This window comes from Ursus maritimus, unplaced genomic scaffold, assembly GCF_017311325.1.
Source record: "Ursus maritimus isolate PB19 unplaced genomic scaffold, ASM1731132v1 scaffold_14, whole genome shotgun sequence".
Lineage (NCBI taxonomy): Eukaryota > Metazoa > Chordata > Mammalia > Carnivora > Ursidae > Ursus > Ursus maritimus.
Window position 1 is genome coordinate 40,316,543 of NW_024423786.1, and position 21,712 is coordinate 40,338,254.

General features: G+C 62.7%; 1 protein-coding gene across 1 annotated transcript; it reads left to right on the forward strand.

Moving 5' to 3' along the window:
- Window positions 1-370: 370 nt before the first annotated feature.
- On the forward strand, window positions 371-21,465 carry PLXNB1 (plexin B1). The gene is made up of 36 exons (XM_040628870.1): window positions 371-1,516; window positions 2,295-2,477; window positions 2,819-2,947; window positions 3,044-3,144; window positions 3,442-3,574; window positions 3,866-4,022; window positions 4,286-4,394; window positions 4,470-4,578; window positions 4,952-5,638; window positions 5,848-5,970; window positions 6,159-6,281; window positions 6,551-6,644; window positions 6,719-6,891; window positions 7,054-7,205; window positions 9,345-9,450; window positions 9,588-9,724; window positions 10,014-10,190; window positions 10,392-10,563; window positions 10,747-10,989; window positions 11,727-11,903; window positions 11,980-12,128; window positions 12,645-12,745; window positions 12,850-13,067; window positions 13,205-13,383; window positions 13,535-13,601; window positions 13,803-13,949; window positions 14,891-15,059; window positions 15,356-15,459; window positions 15,535-15,619; window positions 15,857-16,029; window positions 16,232-16,392; window positions 16,485-16,632; window positions 18,278-18,342; window positions 18,481-18,556; window positions 19,477-19,551; window positions 20,721-21,465. The coding sequence occupies exons 1-36, from the start codon at window positions 410-412 to the stop codon at window positions 20,823-20,825; spliced, it is 6,414 nt and encodes a 2,137-aa protein (XP_040484804.1). The 5' UTR covers window positions 371-409; the 3' UTR covers window positions 20,826-21,465.
- Window positions 21,466-21,712: the final 247 nt, after the last annotated feature.

Here is a 21,712-nt window from a genome sequence, read left to right on the forward strand (position 1 = left end):
GAGGTGTCCTCTCCCTCCTGGGGGCTCTGGGCCCCTCCTTCCTCTCACCTGTGCTCCTGCCTCTTCCAGGCCCCAGTCCCTGGGGATGGGATGTTTCCCACATCTCTGCCCCTCTGGCCCCTTCCCCTGGTACCCTGTGTGACATAAGGCAGTGCAGGGCGAAGGGGAGCTGGGGTGGGATGGAGGTCTCCTGAGACAGAAGTGCTTGCAGAAAACGGGCCGTGTTGAAGTCTCCAGGAAAGATCTCCTGCCCCTTGCTAGTGTGTGGCCAGGGTCATCCTGGACCACAGTTCCCTCTAAGCCTAGGCCTCCTCTGCTTACTCCCCAGGTTAGGATTACCTTGGCAGTGTGATGGCTCTGTCCCCCCAGTGGCTCCTCAGCACTCTGTCTCTCTCCTTGTTAGGTGACCATGCCTGCCCTCGGCCCAGCTCTTCTCCAGGCGCTCTGGGCCGGGTGGGTCCTCACCCTCCAGCCCCCTCCACCGGCTGCTTTCGCTCCCAATGGCACACATCTGCAGCATCTGGCACGGGATCCCACCTCAGGCACTCTCTACCTAGGGGCCACCAACTTCCTGTTCCAGCTGAGCCCTGGGCTGCAGCTGGAGGCTACTGTGCCCACCGGCCCTGTGCTAGATAGCAGGGACTGCCTGCCCCCTGTGATGCCTGACGAGTGCCCCCAGGCCCAGGCTACCAACAACCTGAACCAGCTGCTCCTGGTGAGCCCAGGGGCCCTGGTGGTGTGCGGGAGTGTGCACCAGGGGGTCTGTGAGCTGCGGCGCCTGGGGCAGCTCGAACAGCTATTGTTGCGGCCTGAGCGCCCTGGGGACACCCAGTACGTGGCCGCCAATGACCCTGCGGTCAGCACGGTGGGACTGGTGGCCCAGGGCTTGGCTGGGGAACCCCTTCTCTTCGTGGGGCGGGGATACACCAGCAGGGGTGTGGGGGGTGGCATCCCCCCCATCACAACTCGGACCTTGTGGCCGCTGGACCCCCAAACTGCCTTCTCCTATGAGGAGACAGCCAAGTTGGCCGTGGGCCGCCTCTCCGAGTACAGCCACCACTTCGTGAGCGCCTTCGCACGCGGGGCCAGTGCCTACTTCCTGTTCCTGCGGCGAGACCTGCAGGCTCAGTCTAGAGCCTTCCGTGCCTATGTGTCCCGCGTGTGCCTCCGGGACCAGCACTACTACTCCTATGTGGAGTTGCCGCTGGCTTGCCAGGGCGGCCGCTACGGGCTGATCCAGGCTGCGGCTGTGGCCACGTCCCTGGAGGTGGCCCAGGGGGAGGTGCTCTTTGCAGCCTTCTCCTCGGCCGGTCCCCCCACCGTGGGCCGGCCTCCGTCAGCAGCTGCCGGGGTGTCGGGAGCCTCTGCCCTCTGCGCCTTCCCTCTGCACGAGGTGGACCGCCTTGCTAACCGCACGCGAGATGCCTGCTACACTAGGGAGGGCCGCGCAGAGGACGGCGTGGAGGTGGCCTACATCGAGTACGATGTCAACTCCAACTGCGCACAGCTGCCGGTGGTGAGTCCCAGCTCATCCCTGTCTGGCAGCCACAGCTGGGCAGCCGCCCGGGGAGTCTGAAGGGAAGCTAGCGGTGGTGTGGGGGCTGATCAGGTCAACAGAGGCAATGTGCTTCCTTTGTGTCTGGGTGCTGGAGAGATGCCTTCCTGAAATCGTGGTGCGCAGAGGTCAAAGAGCCAGCCGTTCAGAGCTGGGCTTGGACTGGATGCTGCAGGGGGGGTATCTGCATGGGTGGACTGAGGATTCTAGGGTATGGGGCAGGGACCTAGAATGTAGGGCGATGGGCCCTGTTTTAGGTTTTTGAGCAAGGGAGGCAGGTGAGGTTGAAACTTGTTTGGTTCTAGCTTCTGGATGGATGACGCGGGGACTGAGTGAGGGAGAGGTGGCAGGGACCTAGGGGAGCAGACCTGGACAGGAGGACACAGCTTTGGGAGGCTTTGGACAAGTGGTCCAGGGGAAGACTGAGTGCATAAACCAGGGCAAGGCCAGGGGTGGGGGAGGGTGGACCCCTAGATGGGGGGGCGTCAAGACTGGGGTAAAGAGCTGCTGGAGTCTGTCTAAGGCAGCTGAGGCCACGCGAAGGATGCAGCTGTGGGCGATGTCAGGGAGGCCAGCAGAGAGACTGGGGTGGGGATGAGGCTGTCTAGGGGCTCCCAAAGAGAGGGAATATGGCTGTCCCAGGAGGCCCAGTAGAGAAGAGAGAATCATTTAGGGAGAGCTGGCTGGGCCAGGGGATGGGGATATCCAGGGGGGACATTATTGGTTTTGCTTCCTGTAGGACACCCTGGATGCTTATCCCTGTGGCTCGGATCACACACCCAGCCCCATGGCCAGCCATGTGCCCCTGGAAGCCACACCCATTCTGGAGTGGCCAGGGGTTCAGCTAACAGCCGTAGCAGTCACCGTGGAGGATGGACACACCATTGCTTTCCTGGGTGACAGTCAAGGGCAACTGCACAGGGTGAGTGCACAGGAGGTATTGGGTCCTGCCCCAGGGTCTAGAGGGAACAGGCTCCTGGTGACCAGCCTGGGCAGAGCTACACCTTTGATCCCTGGTGTGGGGATGAGGGATCTGTGACACGCCCCTGGCTCCAAGGCTGGGAGAGATGACTTATGCTTCTCTTTCCAGGGCTGGATAGTATTTACCTATGACTTCCCCCACCCCCTCCCCAAGGGCTGGGTGGCGTGACCTGTACTGCCTAGGAGAGCACTCTGCTTGTAAATTGCTTCATTGCGGGGAGAGGAGAGGGCGTTGGGTCTATGGCCATGGACTTGGGTCCCAGAACTTGTCTCTGACCTCAGGTCTACTTGGGCCCGGGGAGTGATGGCCACCCATACTCCACACAGAACATCCAGCAGGGGTCTGCCGTGAGCAGAGACCTCACCTTTGATGGGGCCTTCGAACATCTGTATGTCATGACCCAGAACACAGTGAGTGCCAGGCGAGAGCTGGGGGCCGGCTGCTGGGAGGGGCCTTGGGCCAGGCCGGGGACCCATGAGTCACTGGTGTTTGGATTGCTGTCATAGCTTCTCAAGGTTCCTGTGGCCTCCTGTTCTCAGCACCTGGACTGTGCATCTTGTCTTGCTCACAAGGACCCATACTGTGGGTGGTGTGTGCTCCTTGGCAGGTCAGTGCTCCACTGACCCCTGACCCTTGACCCATTCCCCAACCCCCAGTCCAGCCTCCTGCCCTCGCTGCACCTGCATAATTGCCCTGTCCAGTATTCCTGGTCCTTGACCCTTGACTTGCACCCCCTGACCCCGGGATGCCCCACTCTCCTTCGTCCGTCCTCCATCCTGGGCATCAGTGCCTTGCCAGGGCAGAGGTAGCCTAGTGTCACAGCCCACCTGAGAATCCTGGTCAGCTTCCCAGTATTGGGGGCGTCCCTGCCCCATGAAGGTGGATCCCCATCATTCTCGTGCAGGTGCAGTCGCCATTCCGAGTGCTCGCGGGGCCAGGGCCCAGAGCGGTGGCTGTGGAGCTTCCAGCCTGAGCGGGGCTGTCTGCAGGTGGCAGCCGTGAGTCCTGCCAACATCAGCCGAGAGGAGCGGAGGGAGGTGAATGAGCAACGCAGGCGCAGCCCTCATGGGGAGGGCTCCGGTGGTGGGTCAGGATCTCGTGTTTTAGTGTCAGCTGCTCCTAATGCCACAGGGCCTTCTACGAGTCACTTCTCGTGGGGCCTTGCTTTCTCTCTTTCTGACCCAGGCTAGAGGGCGTTTGTGAAGGCTTGGGACCACCAGCCCTTGGCGGCCACCAGCCCCTGAGCCTGCTGTCCTCGGGCGCCCAGGGAACAGGCCCTGGTCTGCTGCCCAGTGGCTCCAAGAGTCTATCCTGGCCTCTCTTGGCAGGTTTTCCTGTCGGTCCCTGACCTGCCACCTCTGTGGCCAGGGGAGTCCTATTCCTGCCAGTTTGGGGATCACCAGAGTCCTGCCCTGCTGACCAGTTCTGGTGTGATGTGCCCGTCCCCAGACCCTAGTGAGGCCCCAGCACTGCTGAAAGGAGCCGGTGGGTGAGAGAAGGGGCCAGCTCTGGGGCCTGGGAGCCCCACCCTCTTCGCATCTTGCTCCAAGGGGTGCGGTTGGGGTGAGGTGTGACTCTGGGCCAGGAGCCCTGAAGTAGCACCTTTCTCGAGTCCCCCAACTAGTCCCCAGTCCCCTCAAGTGCCCATTTTGTGCCCTGTGGACCATGTTCCCCAGACCCCGGGTGCTCCACCGCCCTGAGGCTGCTAACCCCGGTCCTCAGCCCGGGCCCTCTCTCCTGCTTTGCAGACCACGTGTCCATGAGCGTGGAGCTCAGGTTCGGTGCTGTGGTGATTGCCAAAGCTTCGCTGTCTGTCTATGACTGTGTAGCAGTCACTGAGCTCCGCCCGTCTGCACAGTGAGTTCCTCCCCGCCCCCCAGCCCCGCCCCCCGCCCCACGGAGACCCCTGCCCCATGGCTGTGCTCTGTGCAGGTGCCAGGCCTGTGTGAGCAGCCGCTGGGGGTGTAACTGGTGTGTCTGGCAGCAGCTGTGCACGCACAAGGCCTTGTGTGACGCTGGGCCCGTGGTGCTTAGCCATCAGGTGAGCAGGACCCCCAGCCGGGCCCCACAGGGTTGTGCGGGTTTCTCTGCTGGCCCGGGGTCTGTGTGCCTGCCTGCCCACGCGAGGCTCTGGCGTGAGCACCCGAGCTGCTGTGTGCGGTGGACTCACTGGAGTTTTGGGAGAGGACGTTTGTGGCTGAGCGGCAGGGGAGGTCTGGGCCTTGGGCCCCACCTCAGCACAGATGCCCCTGGAGCCTGCCCTCCCCTCTCTCCTTTGGAGAATTAACGGGCTGTTTTTGTTTCTCTTTCCCTTGGTCTCCTTTCCTCTTAACACACCCTTTGCCTGCCTGCCACCTGCTCCCGCGCCTGCCTGCTGAGCGGCCCCTCCTGTCTGTCTCTGCCTCCCCCTTCAGAGCCCGCTTCTCTCCCCAGCCCCTCCGGCAAGAGATGTACCCACCCCCTTCCCACCCGAAACCCCCCAGGCCCCAGTCACCCCTGCTCCCGACACCCTTCCCATGGAACCTGGGGCGCCCTCCACAGCCACAGCCTCGGATGTCCCACCTGGCGACAGGCCTTCCCTGCTCAGCCCCTGGGGGCCAGGGGCGGGTCCTGGTCCCATACCCGCCTCAGCCTCCACAGAGTCACCTCTCCATGAGGAACCTCCCCCTCCCAACCCCCCCCACAGACCTGGAACCGCTGTCCCTGCCCCCACTGACTCCGGACCCACGGCCACACCCGAGGACCTCTCAGCCTCCCACCCATCGCCCTCAGAGGCAGCAGCACTGCCCCCCGCCCCTGCAGACCCCGGCCCCGAGGCCGACCCCTCTGCGGCACTCCTGGACCAGCCCCCCGGCACCGCTCCCGCCACCACTTTCCCAGGGGCCGCTGGCTCCGCGAAGCCTGCTCTGGACTGGCTCATGAGAGAAGGCGGCGAGCTGCCTGAGGCGGACGAGTGGACGGGGGGTGACACGCCCGCCTTCTCCACTTCCACCCTCCTCTCAGGTGATGGAGACTCGGCTGAGCACGAGGGCCCTCCTGCCCCCCTCATCCTCCTGTCCAGCCTCGACTACCAATACGACACCCCCGGGCTCTGGGAGCTGGTGAGGCCCAGCCCAGGAAGGAGGCCTCAGGGGAGGGGGCACAGGGCAGACTCGGCCCCTTACCTGCCTTGGGATCCTGCGTCGGGAGGGATCGAGGGGCAGGGTGGGTTCTGCAGCTCCAAGCTGGCCTTGGGCCCCGGGTTCTGCACGGGGAACCCCTGGGCTGACAGGGTGGGCTCCATAGACTGCCTTGCTCTTGGTGTCTGCAGGAGGAGGTGACCCGGGGGGCGAGCTCCTGCCCTTGTGTAGATAGCGTTCAGGGCTCCACGCTGATGCCAGTGCACGTGGAACGACAAGTGCGGCTGCTGGGCAGGAACCTGCACCTCTTCCAGGTGAGTGTGTCCGTTGCAGGTGGGCTTGTGGCCTCCCAGGCTGTTGCCCAGCTGTACACAAGCCCCAGAGAGCAGGAAGAGGGCTTGGCCCTCAGTCCCCAGCCGGGGGCTCTGCTGGGGGCCCCTGGGGGCCTCACCGGGCCCAGCTCCCCTCCAGCTGCCCCACCAGCTGTGTCCTCTGCCCCCAGGACAGCCCAGGAGACTATGAGTGCGTGATGGAACTGGAGGGCCATGAAGTGGCGGTCAAGGCCTGGGTCGAGTGCGAGCCACCTCCAGATACCCAGTGTCATGTGACCTGCTGGCGGCACCAGGTGTGGGTCACGAGGGCCCGGGTGGGCGAGGGCGTGCTGGCCACAGGCCGGCCACCGACCTCAGCTGGCTGCACCATGTTCATCCTGGGAGTCCGGGTGCCCCGGCTCTGGCTTCTGACCCTGTGTGCCTCGGGGTCCCTGCTCCCCAACTCTGATCTCTGACCTTGTGCTCCCACAACCGGTCATTTTGGTCCTTTCTGTGCCAGCCCCCTCCCCAGGCCTGATGCCTCCCCCAGCCGCAGGCTCTGACCCCACTCCCATTTCTCCAGCTCAGCTATGAGGCTCTGCAGCCAGAGCTCCGTGTGGGGCTGTTTCTGCGTCGGGCTGGCCGTCTGCGTGTGGACAGTGCCGACGGGCTGCATGGTGAGCTAGTTGGGGCCTCTGGGGCCGGGGGCTCCTCCACACCTGTCTCTCACATTTGTCTCTGCTGCCCCCAGTGGTACTGTACGACTGCTCCGTGGGGCACGGGGACTGCAGCCGCTGCCAAACTGCCAGGCCCCAGTATGGCTGTGTGTGGTGCAAGGGAGAGCGTCCACGTTGCGTGGCCCAGGAGGCTTGTGGCGAGGCTGAAGCTGTGGCCATGCAGTGCCCCGCACCCCTCATCCACTCGGTGCGTTGAAACATGGTGTGCCCCTTCCTCACCACTGCCTCTAGAGGGATAGCGGGGGTGCTGTGGGTCCAGGGGGCCCAAAGGTGGGAGGCTGGGTCTGCCTGTCTGGGCTGCCAAGGGTTGACTGGTGGGTGGAGGTGAGCAGCCCATGTCTTGGAACAGGTGGAGCCGCTGACTGGGCCTGTAGACGGAGGCACCCGTGTCACCATCAGGGGCTCCAACCTGGGCCAACATGTGCAGGACGTACAGGACACGGTCAAGGTGGCTGGCGTGCCCTGTGCTGTGGACGCTCAGGAGTACGAGGTCTCTAGTAGGTGAGTTGGCCGGACCGACGGGAGTTGGGCACACCGCATGGGCTCCCCAGTTGGCTTTCCTGCTCACGGCTGCCCACCCACTACTCATCTGTCCTTCCCTCTCCCCCTTTCCCTGTTTCTGGTCACAATGCCTCAGAGCTAGGGTGCACAGACATGCATGTTCCCGGCCTGGACTGCTGGGGAGTCACTGCTGGGCCGAGGCCCGGTCTCTGCCTAGAGCTGACAGGTGGCCCTGTCCAGGTGTTCTCACCTGGCTTTCCGGTGACCGGGGACGTAGTTGTGATAACGAGGTTCTCAGATCCCAGATAGCTGTGCTCAGGGGCTAGCCTTCCGCTAGCTGCCCTTTCTCCCCCAGGCACTGCCTCAGGAGGACGGACTTGGGGCTCCCCTGCTGAGTGGCAGACTCCACAGTCCAGTCCCTGGGACCCCGGCTGCCTTCCCAGGGCCTGTAGCTGATAGAGGTTCTGGTAGCCTGGCTGAAAGTTGCAGGTCCCAAAGGTGCCCACACGGGAAATTCCCAAGGAGATATCCACAATCAGCCAATCCCAAACCCGGCTGAATATCAGGGTTTCCTGGAGAGCTGTCCAAAGCCACCATGGAATGGGTCCTTTGCGCCCACCCTCAGAGATCTGGATTCAGTAGGCTGGTGCTGGGGCCCCGTAATCTGTATCTTATTGAGCTTATTTATTTTGGTAATCTGTATTTTATTATTTGTTTTTAAAGGTTTTATTTATTTTTTTAATTTTTTAATTTTTTTTGAAAATTTTATTTATTTGTCGGAGAGAGTGCATGCACTGGAGCACAAGCAGGGGGAGTGGCAGGCAGAGGGAGAAAGCAGGCTACCTGCTGAGCAGGGAGCCCGATGTGGGACTGGATACCAGGACCCTGGGATCATGACCTGAGCCGAAGGCACTTAACCAACTGAACCACCCAGGCGTCCTTATTTATTTTTAGAGAGAGAGCGAGTGAGCCCGCACATGTGTGCAAGTGGCAGTGGAAGAAGGATGGGGAAGAGGGGCAGAGGAAGAGAGAATCTTAAGCAGGCTCCACCTTAACTGCGGAGCCCGATGCAGGGCTCAATGTCATGACCCTGAGATCGTGACCTGAGCTGAGATTAAGAGTCAGACACGCTAACTCACTGAGCCACCCAGGCGCCCCTTGTAATCTATATTTTAAACCAGACTTTGGGGGCACCTGAGTGCCTCATTTGGTTAAGCGTCTGCCTTCGGCTCAGGTCACGATCTCAGGGTCCTGGATGGAGTCCTGCATCAGGCTCCCTGCTCAGAGGGGAGTCTGCTTCTGCCTCTGCCTCTGCTCCTCCGCCTGGCTTGTGCTCTCTCTTGCTCACTGTCTCTCTCTGAAATAAATAAACAAAATCTTAAAAAAATAATAAGAAATAAACCAGACTTTGTTAGAGCACGTGGTTTCCCACTCAATGTGTTATGACCAAAAACTTTCAGGGGATTGTCTAGACTGTTAATGATTCTAGAACCACGGGACTCAAGTAACTTACAAAGTGATTTATAAAGAGATTAAAGTATTCTCTGGTTGAAGTCTCTCCTGGGTACTTTACATATCACTTGCTCTGTTTTCCAAAGTGCTGGCAGTGAGTGTGACCATGTCACGGAATCGCGCCGCTGCCAGCTTCACATTGGGGAAATTAATTCGCCCCAAGCTTCTGTTTTCTGGCCGAGAACCAGCATTTTCTTAGATTGCTCACTTTCCCTTTCCCTCTACCTCCAGACCTGACTAGAGGCTTCCAGGGACTTTTTTTTCATGAGGAAATCAAGTTGCCACCGCTTTGCAAGTGGTGTGGCGCATGGTGGCAGTTAGGTCCCTCGTTTGCTCAGCTCCTCATCCCCGCAGCCAGCCTTACAGGGCTCCTTCTAGATTTGTGCCACACAGAGAGGTGAATTCCTCTTCGTTAGGGGGCTTTAGTTGAATGACTGAAACCACGAATGTGAATTCTCCAATGCCAGAGCCCCCTGGTGTGCCCTGAGGAATTCCCTCCGAAGCAAGAGGATCTCTGTCAACCTCGGGAAACAACACCTGATTTCGTGGGGCAGGGAGGGGGCAACCGGGTCCATTTGAGGGACCCTTGGTGTGGCCCTGGCACCCCAGCCTGCCCTGTGCCCACAGCTTCGTGTGTATCACTGAGGCCAGCCTGGGGGAGGTGGCTGGCGTGGTGACGGTGGAGGTGCCAGGAAGAGGACGCGGTGTCTCAGAGCACAACTTTGCCTACCAGGTAAAGTGGCTCCCCCAGCCCATGTAGTTTTGCCCTCCTGGGGCTTCCCACCCTACGGCCTTCTCGTTTGCCTCAGGCTCCCCTTGCCTCTCTGTGGCCTCATGCCTGCCTATCTCTCCCCATCCCCCTTCCCACAGGACCCGAAGGTGCATTCCATCTTCCCGACCCGGGGCCCCAGAGCCGGGGGCACCCACCTGACCCTACACGGCTCCAAGCTCCTAACTGGGCGGCTGGAGGACATCCGAGTCGTAGTTGGAGACCAGCCTTGTCACCTGTGAGGGCTGCTTCCACATTCGGCAAAAATCCACGTGCTCCAGGGAGAAGACAGAGGGGTGGGATGCTGGGGAGAGCGGAAAGGAGGGAGAGGGCCAGGTCTGCTCCATCAGAAAGTGGCCAGACCCTCCCTAAGCAGGGGCTGTCGTGGGAAGGTGGCCTCCAGGGTCACCTGTGGAGCTTTCAGTCAGCCCCGAGGGAAGTGGGCAGAGGCCCGAGTGGGTCCTGTGTCCTGGAATCATCCCTGTCCCCTTCCTGGCCCGCCTTCCATTCGCCCCTCCCTTCCCTAGGCTGCTGGAGCAGCAGGCCGAGCAGCTGCAGTGTGAGACCAGCCCCTACCCCACGCCTGCCACGCTCCCTGTGGCTGTGTGGTTTGGGGCCACTGAGCGGAGGCTTCAACACAGCCAGTTCGAGTACACAGCAGACCCCAATGTCACCTCTGCTGGCCCCACCAAGAGCTTCCTCAGGTGCTGGGCCAAGGGCATGGCTGCCTGGCATGTGCCAGCGTGGAGTGGGGGGTCTTTGCAGCTCTAGGACGTGGGGAGGTTGCAGGGCTTTTTGTAGACGCTGTGACTCCCGTGCCGCTGGTGGGGAGAGGGGCGTGTGTGCTTGGGGCTGGGCTAGCCGGGTTCTGCGAAGCCCCCAGCGGTTCATGGTCTGTGTTGCAGTGGAGGACGTAAGATATGGGTCCATGGCCAGAATTTGGATGTGGTGCAGACACCAAGGATCCGAGTGACTGTGGCCCCAAGAGCCCTGCAGCCGAGCCAGGGGCTTGGGCGGAGGCGGCGCGTGATCCCGGAAACAGCGTGCTCCCCCGGGGCTTCCTGTGGCGGTCATCACGTAGGAGACCCGTGGGCCTCCCCTGCTTGCACAGGGCTAGCCGTCCCCCACATCACCCCACGTTCCACCCCGTGCACGGCCATGGGTGGCGGGTACCGAGGAGGCTATCTCCCCGTCCTTGCAGGACCTCTTTCCGCGTGGCCCTCAACTTACCCTCCCCTGTCTTTCCTCCCTCTGCCGCAGTTTGAGGAGCCCTGCCACGTGAACTCTTCTCAGCTCATCACGTGCCACACGCCTGCCCTCCCAGGCCTGCCCGAGGACCCCTGGGTCCGGGTGGAATTTATCCTTGACAACCTGGTCTTTGACTTCGCAACGCTGAACCCCACACCCTTCTCCTATGAGGCCGACCCCACTTTGCAGCCCCTTAACCCCGAGGACCCCGCCACGCCGTTCCGGCACAAGCCTGGGAGTGTGCTCTCTGTGGAGGTACTGTTCCCGCTCGGACACAGTGGGGCCGCCAGACCCTTTGCTTTGCTGGACGCTGCTGCTGGGGGAGGGGGGCATGGCAGCCGAGCAAGAGCCAGGGGACTCCCTGCATGTGGTGAGGGCTGAGGGGCCGGTGGTGGGCTGCCTAGCCTGCCGCGTCTGGCCGGGGCTTGGGTCCTGTCGCCCGGGTCCCAGCACACTCCGTGGCAGGAGTCTGAATGACGGTATGTAAATGGTCTGGCACACGCAGTAGCGGGGAGGCACGGTACGCAGTAGGCGCCTGGGCCGATGCCCATTTGGCAGCCTGGCTCAACGCGGACAAACCCTTGGCGTGGGTTCTGACACATGCAGTAGGTGGGCGTTCCGAAAGGCCGTAGGTGGACAGCCCATTGTCATTCACCTGGTGGGCCGGCAGGCACACTAGGGGCTCTGGCTTTGTGAGTAACTGGGCAGGATTGGGGGGCAACTTTATATGGCCCAGATTTTTAGCTCTGGAGAAGTGAGAATGTGAGGAGGAAGGATGGGAAGGGCAGAGGAGGGTCAGGGGGCAGCTTGCAAGATATCCATGGACTGTCACCCCCCTGCAGGGGAAGAGGTGCTGAGGTTCATCAGCCCTGCTCCTGGGGTGGGTGTCAGGCCCGTCCGATCCACATTTGGGGGGATAGGATCTGAGTGACCGCCAGCTCCTCGCCTTAGGGGAGAGCTCGGAGTGATCCATCAGTGACCTCGTGTTCCAGGGGGAGAATCTGGACCTTGCGATGTCCAAGGAGGAGGTGGTGGCCATGATAGGGGATGGCCCCTGCGTGGTGAAGACGCTGACCCGCCACCACCTGTACTGTGAGCCCCCCATGGAGCAGCCCCTGCCCCAGCACCACGCCCTCCGAGAGGTGCCTGATGCTTTGCCTGAGTTCACGGTCAGTAGGTGGGTGTGGGCCGGGCCGGGCATTGCGCACGCGCTGAAACCTTGCTCACAGAGGGCTTCCCGTGTAGGTGCAGATGGGGAACCTGCGCTTCTCCCTGGGCCACGTGCAGTACGATGGCGAGAGCCCGGTGGCTTTTCCCATGGCTGCCCAGGTGGGCTTGGGGGTGGGCACCTCTCTTCTGGCTCTGGGTGTCATCATCATTGTCCTCATATACAGGTGGGTGCAGCCGGGTGTGGCTGGCCTGGGGCAGCGAGGCGGGTGAGGCTGGATGGGAAGGGCAGACGAGGCCAGGGCTCAACAAACGTTCCTGGAAAGTACCAGAGAGTACCGATTTTAGGCTTTCGTGGGCCAGGGGGCCTCAGTTGCAGCGGTTCAACTCTGCTGTGACCATGCAGAAGGAGCCATAGACGAGAGGCAACCTCAACGAGTGTGGCCATGTGCCAGCACATCTTTATTGGCAGAAACAGGTCGTGGGCCAGGTTTGGCCTGGTTGTAGTTTGTTGATCCCTGGGCTAAAAACCGCTGGGCTAGACTGGACATGGGGTGTGACTTGCCCAGGACGGGACAGGCTAAGCTATTCTGGGCGAGGCCTTGGCTTGGCCGGGCATGGCCGTGTTAGACGGTGCCAGCCTGGGCCAGGGTGAGGCTGGGGTAGACGGCCCGGGGCCTGGGGCACCAGAAAGGGCTCTGGCCTTGTCTGGCCTCCCCTTTCCTGACCTTGGCGCTGAGCAGGAGGAAGAGCAAGCAGGCCCTGAGGGACTACAAGAAGGTCCAGATCCAGCTGGAGAATCTGGAGAGCAGCGTGCGGGACCGCTGCAAGAAGGAGTTCACAGGTGAGGCTGCAGAGCGGAGGCCCGGAAGGCGCTGCAGGACTCTGCCCCAGCCTGCTCCCGTGGTGTGGGGTCCGCGCCCCAACCCGGCCTCCTCTGCTCCACAGACCTCATGACCGAGATGACCGATCTCACCAGTGACCTTCTGGGCAGTGGCATCCCCTTCCTCGACTATAAGGTGTATGCCGAGAGGGTCTTCTTCCCTGGGCACCAGGAGTCGCCCTTGCACCGGGACCTGGGTGTCCCTGAGAGCAGGCGCCCCACTGTGGAACAAGGGCTGGGACAGCTCTCCAACCTGCTCAACAGCAAACTCTTCCTCACCAAGGTGCCAAGCCCCCCCCACCCCGCCCACAGCTGGGGGCGGGGCTCCTGGTCCCACCCCTCCTGCCCCAGCTCCACCTCTGTCCCTCCGGCTCTGAATCGGCCCCTCCCTCCCTGTCCCGTCCGTCTCCCCGGCACCAGTTCATCCACACCCTGGAGAGCCAGCGCACCTTCTCGGCTCGGGACCGTGCCTACGTGGCTTCTCTGCTCACCGTGGCGCTGCATGGGAAGCTTGAGTACTTCACCGACATCCTCCGCACCCTGCTCAGTGACCTGGTGGCCCAGTACGTGGCCAAGAACCCCAAGCTGATGCTGCGCAGGTCTGTGTGGCTGCCGGAAGCCATGGGGCTGGGTGGCTGCGAGGGCTGGAGCCGGGAGCTGAGGCACGCCCTCTGGGGCTTAGGGGTCTGCAGCGCCGGGAGCCCCGAGGCCGCCCCTCCTGACCTGCCCTCCTCTTCCCTGTCATCCCAGGACCGAGACTGTGGTGGAGAAGCTGCTTACCAACTGGATGTCCATCTGCCTGTACACTTTCGTGCGGGTGAGAGAGGCAGGGCGCAGCGGGCTCTGAACCCCACGGCTGCTGGCCCCCGGGCGGCTCATCCACTCGTGCACGGCATGGCTCAGTCACCTTAGGCCCTCTGCAGCCCGTCCTCGTCCCCAGCGTGGGCCATGTCCCATGCAGCTCCCGTTTCATGCCTGCCGTCTGCCCCGGGGTCCTCACTGCCCGTCACCTCCCTAGGACTCAGTAGGGGAGCCGCTGTACATGCTCTTCCGGGGAATTAAGCATCAAGTGGACAAGGGGCCAGTGGACAGCGTGACTGGCAAAGCCAAGTACACCCTGAATGACAACCGGCTTCTCAGAGAGGATGTGGAGTACCGTCCCCTGGTGAGGGAGCGAGGAAGGGAGAGGGATAGGGAGGCAGGAAGGGAGGGAGGGACGCAGGGACGGAGGCAGGGACAGAGCGTGTGAACACGTTCGCGCACCATGGTGTCAGCCCCGGTGAGGCTGAGCACGTGTGCTCGTTATGCGTGTCTGTGTCTGGGGTCCGGCTAGCCTGGCTCTGGCTGCCTGCCAGACAGGCCCTCCGACGAGCTTAGTCTAGAGGATAGAGGCTGGAGGGCCCGTCCTTGGGGCAGAGGGCCTGGAGAATAGGGCCTCAGGCTTGGGGTGGGGTCAGTGTGGACACTGCCAGGGTTTGGGGAGCAGTCCAAGTCGTTGGACTGGGCCAGGGCCTGAGTGTTTGCCTGACGAGTGTCATGCCAGGGATGTGATGCGCCCACCAAGCTGGGAGCCAGTTCTGCCAGCCCTGGCCATCTCTTCCTCTGGATTGCTTTCCCCTTAGTGGAGTCCTTTCCTTAGTGACCCACGCGAGGTGCCTTCCCCCGTGACCCATGCAGGGTGCCTTCCCCGGAAGTCACCCCCGGTGACCCATGCAGGGCGCCTTTGGGAAAATCTCATTCAGGCTCCGGCAGACCTGCTCTTCTCTCAGGCTGGTAGGGACTCGTCACCTCTCATGCAGGCTTCTCTTCGGTGCCTCCTGATCAGCTGAGCGAGGAACCTAGGGACCTAAGTTAAGAGGGCCTTGTGTTCACTTGTTTTTTCTGCCATTCACCCATTTACCTAGTGCTCTGTGCTAGGTGCTGGGGTCACAGTGGAGGGAGCCGCTGTCCCAAGGAGGGGTCGGCAGGTGAAGAGACAAAAATTAGGGACTCTCTGGTGCCTGGAGGTCAGAGGCAGTGGCTTCCTCTTGGGTTGTCCCTATCCCCGCGTCTTGGTCATCCCGTGTGCGGCACAAGCCCTGACTGCTCCCGTGTTTGCCTTGGTAGACCCTGAACGCACTGCTGGCTGTGGGGCCTGGCGCGGGAGAGGCCCAGGGTGTGCCTGTCAAGGTCCTGGACTGTGACACCATCTCCCAGGCCAAAGAGAAGATGTTGGACCAGCTTTATAAAGGAGTACCTCTCGCCCAGCGGCCAGACCCCCGCACCCTGGATGTCGGTGAGGGTGGAGGGGAAGGGTAGCCTGGGGGCCTGAGCCAGAGTGAAGGCTGGGCTGGCCCTGGCCCAGCCCTGCAGGGGCAGCATACTGCTCAGTGGGCATGGGGTAGTGGTGGGTTGTGGAATCCCTCTACACAGCCCCTCTCCTGGTGAGGGGTCCCCAGCCTAGTCTCTGCAGAGGTTGGGTGACGCTGCCCCCTGATGGTGAGGCCCTTGTCCCGGTGGAGGAGGAGGTAGGCTCCACCTGCAGGAAGGGTGTCCCGGGAGCCGGAACTAAGTCCCACCTTGCTCTTGCAGAGTGGCGATCTGGGGTGGCTGGGCATCTCATTCTTTCTGACGAGGATGTGACTTCTGAGGTCCAGGGTCTGTGGAGACGTCTGAACACCCTGCAGCATTACAAGGTGGGAGGGGTACGAGCGGGAAGAGGGGTACGGTGGGGTGGGGCTGGTGGAGGGGTCACCAGCTGTGATCAGCAGGTCCCAGACGGAGCAACTGTGGCCCTGGTCCCCTGCCTCACCAAGCATGTTCTCCGGGAAAACCAGGATTATGTCCCTGGAGAGCGTGAGTACTCCCTCCTGCCCTCCAGTCCCCACCCAGTCACTGTCCTCTGTCCTCGCTTTGCCCAGTGCCCAGGAATGGGCAAAGTCCTCTGCACCTTAGGGTGGGCTGGTGTCTGCTTCCCTTCCACCTAGAGAAGCCCTCAACCCGTGCCTCCACTCCTGGAAGTTGGCAGGACCCTGGGGGCCCAGGGAAGGTGGTACCTGATGAGGGGTGACGAGCTGCGGCGTCTTGGCACAGGGACCCCAATGCTGGAGGATGTGGACGAGGGGGGCATCCGGCCCTGGCACCTGGTGAAGCCAAGTGAGGAGCCGGAGCCTCCCAGGCCCCGGAGGGGCAGCCTTCGGGGCGGGGAGCGCGAGCGAGCCAAGGCCATCCCTGAGATCTACCTGACTCGCCTGCTGTCCATGAAGGTGGGGCGGGAAGCGTGGGCTGGAGGCTGGGGTCCAGGGCGGGCAGGCGGTCGGTCTGGGCCGTGGGCGAGGACCACCACTTACAGGATTCCGGGTGGGGTGGGGCTCGCAGGGCCATAGTGCCACGAGGCATCCGAGGCCGGGCGGGGGCTGAGGTCCGCTTGCTGACTGTACCTGCTCCGGTGCTTCCCGCCTCCCACAGGGCACCCTGCAGAAGTTCGTGGACGACCTGTTCCAGGTGATTCTCAGCACCAGCCGCCCCGTGCCGCTTGCCGTCAAGTACTTCTTCGACCTGCTGGATGAGCAGGCCCAGCAGCACGGCATCTCCGATCAGGACACCGTGCACATCTGGAAGACCAACAGGTGGGGGTGGGGCCGGGGCCCGGTGGGCGGGGCGTGCGCGGGGTCTCCTGCCTGCCCAGCACGCTCATCGGCCGCGCCCGCCCCGCCCACAGCCTGCCCCTGAGGTTCTGGATCAACATAATAAAAAACCCGCAGTTTGTGTTCGACGTGCAGACGTCTGATAACATGGACGCGGTGCTCCTGGTCATTGCGCAGACTTTCATGGATGCCTGCACCCTGGCCGACCACAAGCTGGGCCGGGTGAGTGGGGAGGGGGAGGTGGGCACGGAGGGGAGCATGGGGGGCGGGGCGAGTGGGGGACAGGGGTGGGCCGTGCAGTGTGCGCGCAGATTCCGGGCTTGGCCGAGAAGGTCCAGAGAAGGTCCAGGACGACGGCTAGGGGAGGCCTGTGACTCCAGCCCCCGGCCGGACGTGGTCCCCGGGAGCGACAGTGCCCCCGTCTTCGGAGATGACCCCTCAGGAACCAAATCCACCAGGCAGCCTGGGGCTGTTCTGTGACTGTCGAAGCCACCTGTTCACCTGGAAACCACCTGGTGCCCCCCGCCCCATCACCTCAGGCTCACCTCCTCCAAGTCCGGGCTCACCTCTCCAAGCCAGAGGCCCAGGGATCAGAGACGACCCCTGCGTCTTTCTCATCGCCCCCTCCACAGGGGTGGAGGGGGGGTCTGCCTGCCATGGCAGTGTAGACAGGAGACACCAGGGCAGTGAGTGCCAGGCGTGAGCGAGGGGCTGGTGAGGAGAGCCGAGAAGCAGACGGGAGGGGCCAGGGCTGTCTGGTAGCACGGGGCAGTGCTGGGGTGTTGTCACAGGAGTAAGAGCCAGGAGAGTCCCATGACAGATAAGGGGTCACTGTCGCAACTGCTCAGCCACCCAGCCGGCAGGGCTGGTGGCTCGCCAGGCCCGCGAAGGGAGCCTGTTACCTCTTGAGAGGCCTATGTCTAGACCCCGGTGGAGAAACAGAATGTTAGTTCTGTGCAGCGCTGTCTTTCGGGGCCCATTTTTGTTCTGTGTGTTCCCGTCACTCTGTCTACAGTGAACTGAGAAACCCCAAGGCCCCTCCTGGCCCCAGGGGCCCCGGTGGGTGGATGCTGAGCGGTGGCTGGGTTTTTGCCCAACCTTCACACTGCGTCCCCTTCCCAGCAAAAGTGCGGCTGCTTGCTGGGCAGCTCAGGAGTAGTCCAACGAGGAATGCCAGGGGCCCCCCACAGAGAGCTGGTGAGAAGGCACGCGTGCTGACTCAGGCCCGGGAAGGCCTTGCTGCCCACACAGGGTGGCGCCTTCTGGCCTCCCCCTCCCAGCAGCTGTAGGCCGAGGCGGTGGGTGCCGAGAACGGAAGCGTGCTGCCCAGAGCCCACGGCCGGGGGGCAGAGCTGGGATCGGAACCCACTTCGGTGGTGGAGGAGGTGTCTGGGTGTGTAAGATTGTGGGTTCTGACCTGAGAGACCTGCTTCAGGTGCCAGCTCGGCCACTGAGGTGGTGTGGGGCAAGGTACTCAATTCCTGGGTCAGTTTCCTGGTTTTTAAAATGCTGACGCGGGGAGCGACCAGCACGTGGAGAAGCAGCATTAGGGCCCCACACGGCGCCGCGCCCTCCCACCTTGCACGCCGTCTCCCTGCTGGATGCAGGTGGAGGCAGATGGAGCTGAGAAGTGACCTGGGAATAATTCGGGGAGAAGCTCGAGGTGACAGAAGCAGAGGCCGGACATTGGTGGAGGGGAGGGGCGGAAGAGGTCCTTGCAGAAGGAAATGGGCCAGGGGGACCAACCATCCTGGTTGCCTGGGACTGAGAGTTTCCTGGAATATTTAAAACTGAAGCGGTGCTGGGAAAATCGGGACAGTTGGTTACCCCAAGGGGCCTCTCCTCTTTCTTTCCTGCTGGTGCCCAGGACTCCCCCATCAACAAACTTTTATATGCTCGAGATATTCCCCGTTACAAACGGATGGTGGAAAGGTATGAGGGTGAGGCGATGAGTCTGGAGGGAGGATGGGTGGACAGATGGTTGGATGTTTATGGCTGCAGCCCAGGGGTGGGCCCTGCTGGGGTGAGGCTCGTTTACCCGGCAGTTGCCGTACGCACGGTCTCTGACAGGTACTACGCAGACATCAGGCAGACCGTCCCTGCCAGCGATCAAGAGATGAACTCCATCCTGGCCGAGCTGTCTCGGGTATGGCCCTCCCTCTGCTTCTTGGGTTGGGCACAGGTCTCCTGCCATGAGGGTCCTGCTCTTTTGCAAGGAAGCCCTGGGGACCTCAGCAATCTTGTGAGCTGGTTGGGGCAGGACACATACCATCATCATAAATGCAGAATGTTCCAAATGGCCACTAGAAAAGACCAGGGCTCCCAGCATCTCACTACAGAGCAGCAGGGGCTTGTCCGGGCAGCGGCCTCCTAACCTCACTCAGCCAGGTACTTGGGTGCCTGCAGCCCGTCTGGGGTCTGGGGTCGATGCGTCCGAGGCAGTGGGGTGGCTGGGATCCGTCCCGGACTGTCCAGGTTGGCCTGTCCTTGTCTCCGTACCCCTCTGCTTCCCTCAGGGGTGTAGATGTGCCCCCACCTACTCCTAAAACAGCCCCCAGATGTAAACTCAGGGAGCTTACAAGCAGTGTTTTGGAAACAATGATACGGACCACAGCCACACCCAGTAACGACAGCCGCGGCCATTTGGGGTGTTGCTGGGTGGGGGCACTGTGTCCACTCGCCTGACCCCCGTAGGAGCGCCACGGGTCAGGTGATCTCAGCCCCGTGGTCCTGATGAGGAGGGGCAGACTCCCAGACGGCCCCTAGAGGTCTGGTGTGACCTCAGGGGAGACGTGAGGGAGATCAGAGCAGACTGACATCAGAGCAGACAGCGTGTAAACAGCACCTGTCCTGCGGGGCCCTGCCACCATCTGGGACCCCGGGCTCCTGGCTTGTGCCTCGAGGGGAGAGAGGCAGGGCCCTGTTCACGCTGTAGACCGGGAGCCCTGGTGTGTCGATGGGGCTTCCTGCTTCAGGGCCTGTCCCTTCTGCCACCTCCTCCTCCGTTTCCCAGGGGTCCTGTGGCTGGTGATACCCCTCATCTCTCATCTCTTGTCTCCTCCCTAGAACTACTCTGGAGACCTCGGGGCACGAGTGGCCCTGCACGAACTCTACAAGTACATCAACAAGTACTACGACCAGGTGGGCAGAACCGCTCAGAGCCCCAAGCCCTAATGGCGAGAGGGGCCATGACTTGTGGTCCCCCCCATACCCGGGCACGGCGCAGGGTGTGCCCTGGTATTGGCTGTGCTCTAACCCGGCCTTGTCTTCTCCATCTGGGCTCCTTGGCAGCAGCAGGGATCCTAGGCATTGGGGCAGGGCTGCCGGGGGATCTGCCAGGGCTTGGAGGTGGCATGGGGGAGGGACACACAGCCGCCACCTGTTCCTGCCCTGACCCGCATCCCTACCTGAGTCCACAGTGGCTGTGTGCTGTGCACGGCCAGCCTGTGCTGTCAGAGAGGAGGGTCCTGCCGGGGGTGGGCACAACAGAGCCAGCAAGGGGGCTGTCGGGGGGATTCCAGGACTGGGCCTCGAGATCAGAGCACTTCCAAGTCAGCGTGCTAAGTGCCTGCCGGAATCGCCCACCCACGTGTTTGTGTGGCCAGCGATGGGGCTGTTGCTGGTCAGAGAGGACGAGCCTGCCTCGTGGCCCAGGCCCGGGGTGAGGACAGTCATTTCACAAAGGAGGGACGCACGCGTGTGAATCCCGGGCACGGTGGCCTTGCCCCAGCAGTGCGAGCCCCCGCGTGGGGGAGGCGGGGGTGTGTGATGCGTCACAGGCCCTCGTGCAGACGGGGTGGAGAACCCTCCCGGGCCCCGCTGTGCCCCCCGTGGCAGCCCCCACTTCTGCTTCTGTAGCTGTGGTGTTGGGTCTGTGTCTGTCCTCCCAGCGGGGAGTCCATGAGGGTGGGATCGCATGGGCCCCCTCGCTGTGGGGTCCCTGCTCCTTGCCCAGCACCTGACGATAGGAAATTAGGAAACGCTTCTTGCCTGGTGGGCAAGGGGGGCCACGATGGCTGGAACAGGGCTCCTGGGGGTTTGTGGCGAAAAGGCCAGCATGGTGGGTGCAGGTGGCCTCCACTAGAACCTTCCCGGTGGAGATGGATGCTTGTTACCGTGAGTGCTAAGTACTGAGTAGAGTACCCCATTCTCACCTCTCGCATCTGGAAGACCCTATGCTGACGTCACCAGCCAGGCCCTGAGGAAGGGAGGGGGCTTGCCGGGTGTTGGGGCTTGCCGCAGCCTCTGGGGGGCCGGTCGCGCCTGCGGGTGGGGCGGTGGCGGCCCTGACCGGCCGGCCTCTGTTGCAGATCATCACTGCCCTGGAGGAGGACGGCACGGCGCAGAAGATGCAGCTGGGCTACCGGCTGCAGCAGATCGCAGCCGCGGTGGAGAACAAGGTCACGGACCTGTAGGGACCTGACCAGCCCTGGCCTGCCGCTGCTGCTGCCCCGCCCGGGCGGCCCTGGAGCCCTGAGGGAGAAGCTCCCTTCTTAGATGCCTGTAGTGCCTGACAAGCTGAGTTAGTGCAAGGTGGCTCCCGGTCCCCGGGGGCCTCTGGCCTGGGCCCTGCTGGACCTACCTCGCAGGCCTGGGGCCTTGAGGCGGACGGGTGGTACCCAGCCTGCTTCCTGAGCCCAGTGACCCCGTGGGCTATTTTGTGTGTGTGACGTCAGCCTGTGGGGAGTCAGGGACTAAGGGCTTCCAGAGAGTGGCTGGAAGGGCCGCCAGCCCCTGGAGAGACCGTACTGTTCCTGAACACTGGCCTTCATCCTGCTGGGATTCGGCGGGGGGGAGAGTCCCGCTTCCTGGCCCGTCCTCCATCATCCCTGACCTCAGTTGAGCTGCCTCTGGCCTTGTTGCTGCTGCCACGTTCCTAGGTCTGAGAGAGGAATGCCTTTGCCAGGCCGCCGCAAACTGACCCCCCAGCGGGGCTGCCTGCCTCCGGGCCACCCTGCCTCAGAGGCCGCCCATGGTGAGGGGCCCCTGCCGCAGGCGCCTGGGGGAGAGCGGTGGCCCCACTGACCCAGCTCTTCATTAAAAGATAACACACTGCATGGCGCCTCATGTGTGGGCTCGGCCCAGCCCCTCCCTTGGTAGGAGGGTGGCAGCCGTGCCTGGCAGGCATGGGGGGGGGGGCGCGCGGTGGGGACGTGGGATCTGTACCCTGGGTCATGGGTGTGTGCGTGGGGGGATTTCTCATGACCCTCACGTGAGGCTGCGGTGAGAACCCCATTCAGGATGGGCTAGGGAGCCTGCAACCCGAGGCGGAGGGGTCGGAGTCCCTTCAGGGGCCCTGCTC

Excerpts from the sequence above, each read along its gene's own strand:
- PLXNB1 (XM_040628870.1), top strand. The coding sequence starts at position 410 with ATGCCTGCCCTCGGCCCAGCTCTTCTCCAGGCGCTCTGGGCCGGGTGG. Across the intron at positions 4,579-4,951 it reads CCGTGGTGCTTAGCCATCAG|AGCCCGCTTCTCTCCCCAGC; the intron begins GTGAGCAGGACC and ends CTCCCCCTTCAG. Across the intron at positions 10,990-11,726 it reads GGAGTGTGCTCTCTGTGGAG|GGGGAGAATCTGGACCTTGC; the intron begins GTACTGTTCCCG and ends CTCGTGTTCCAG.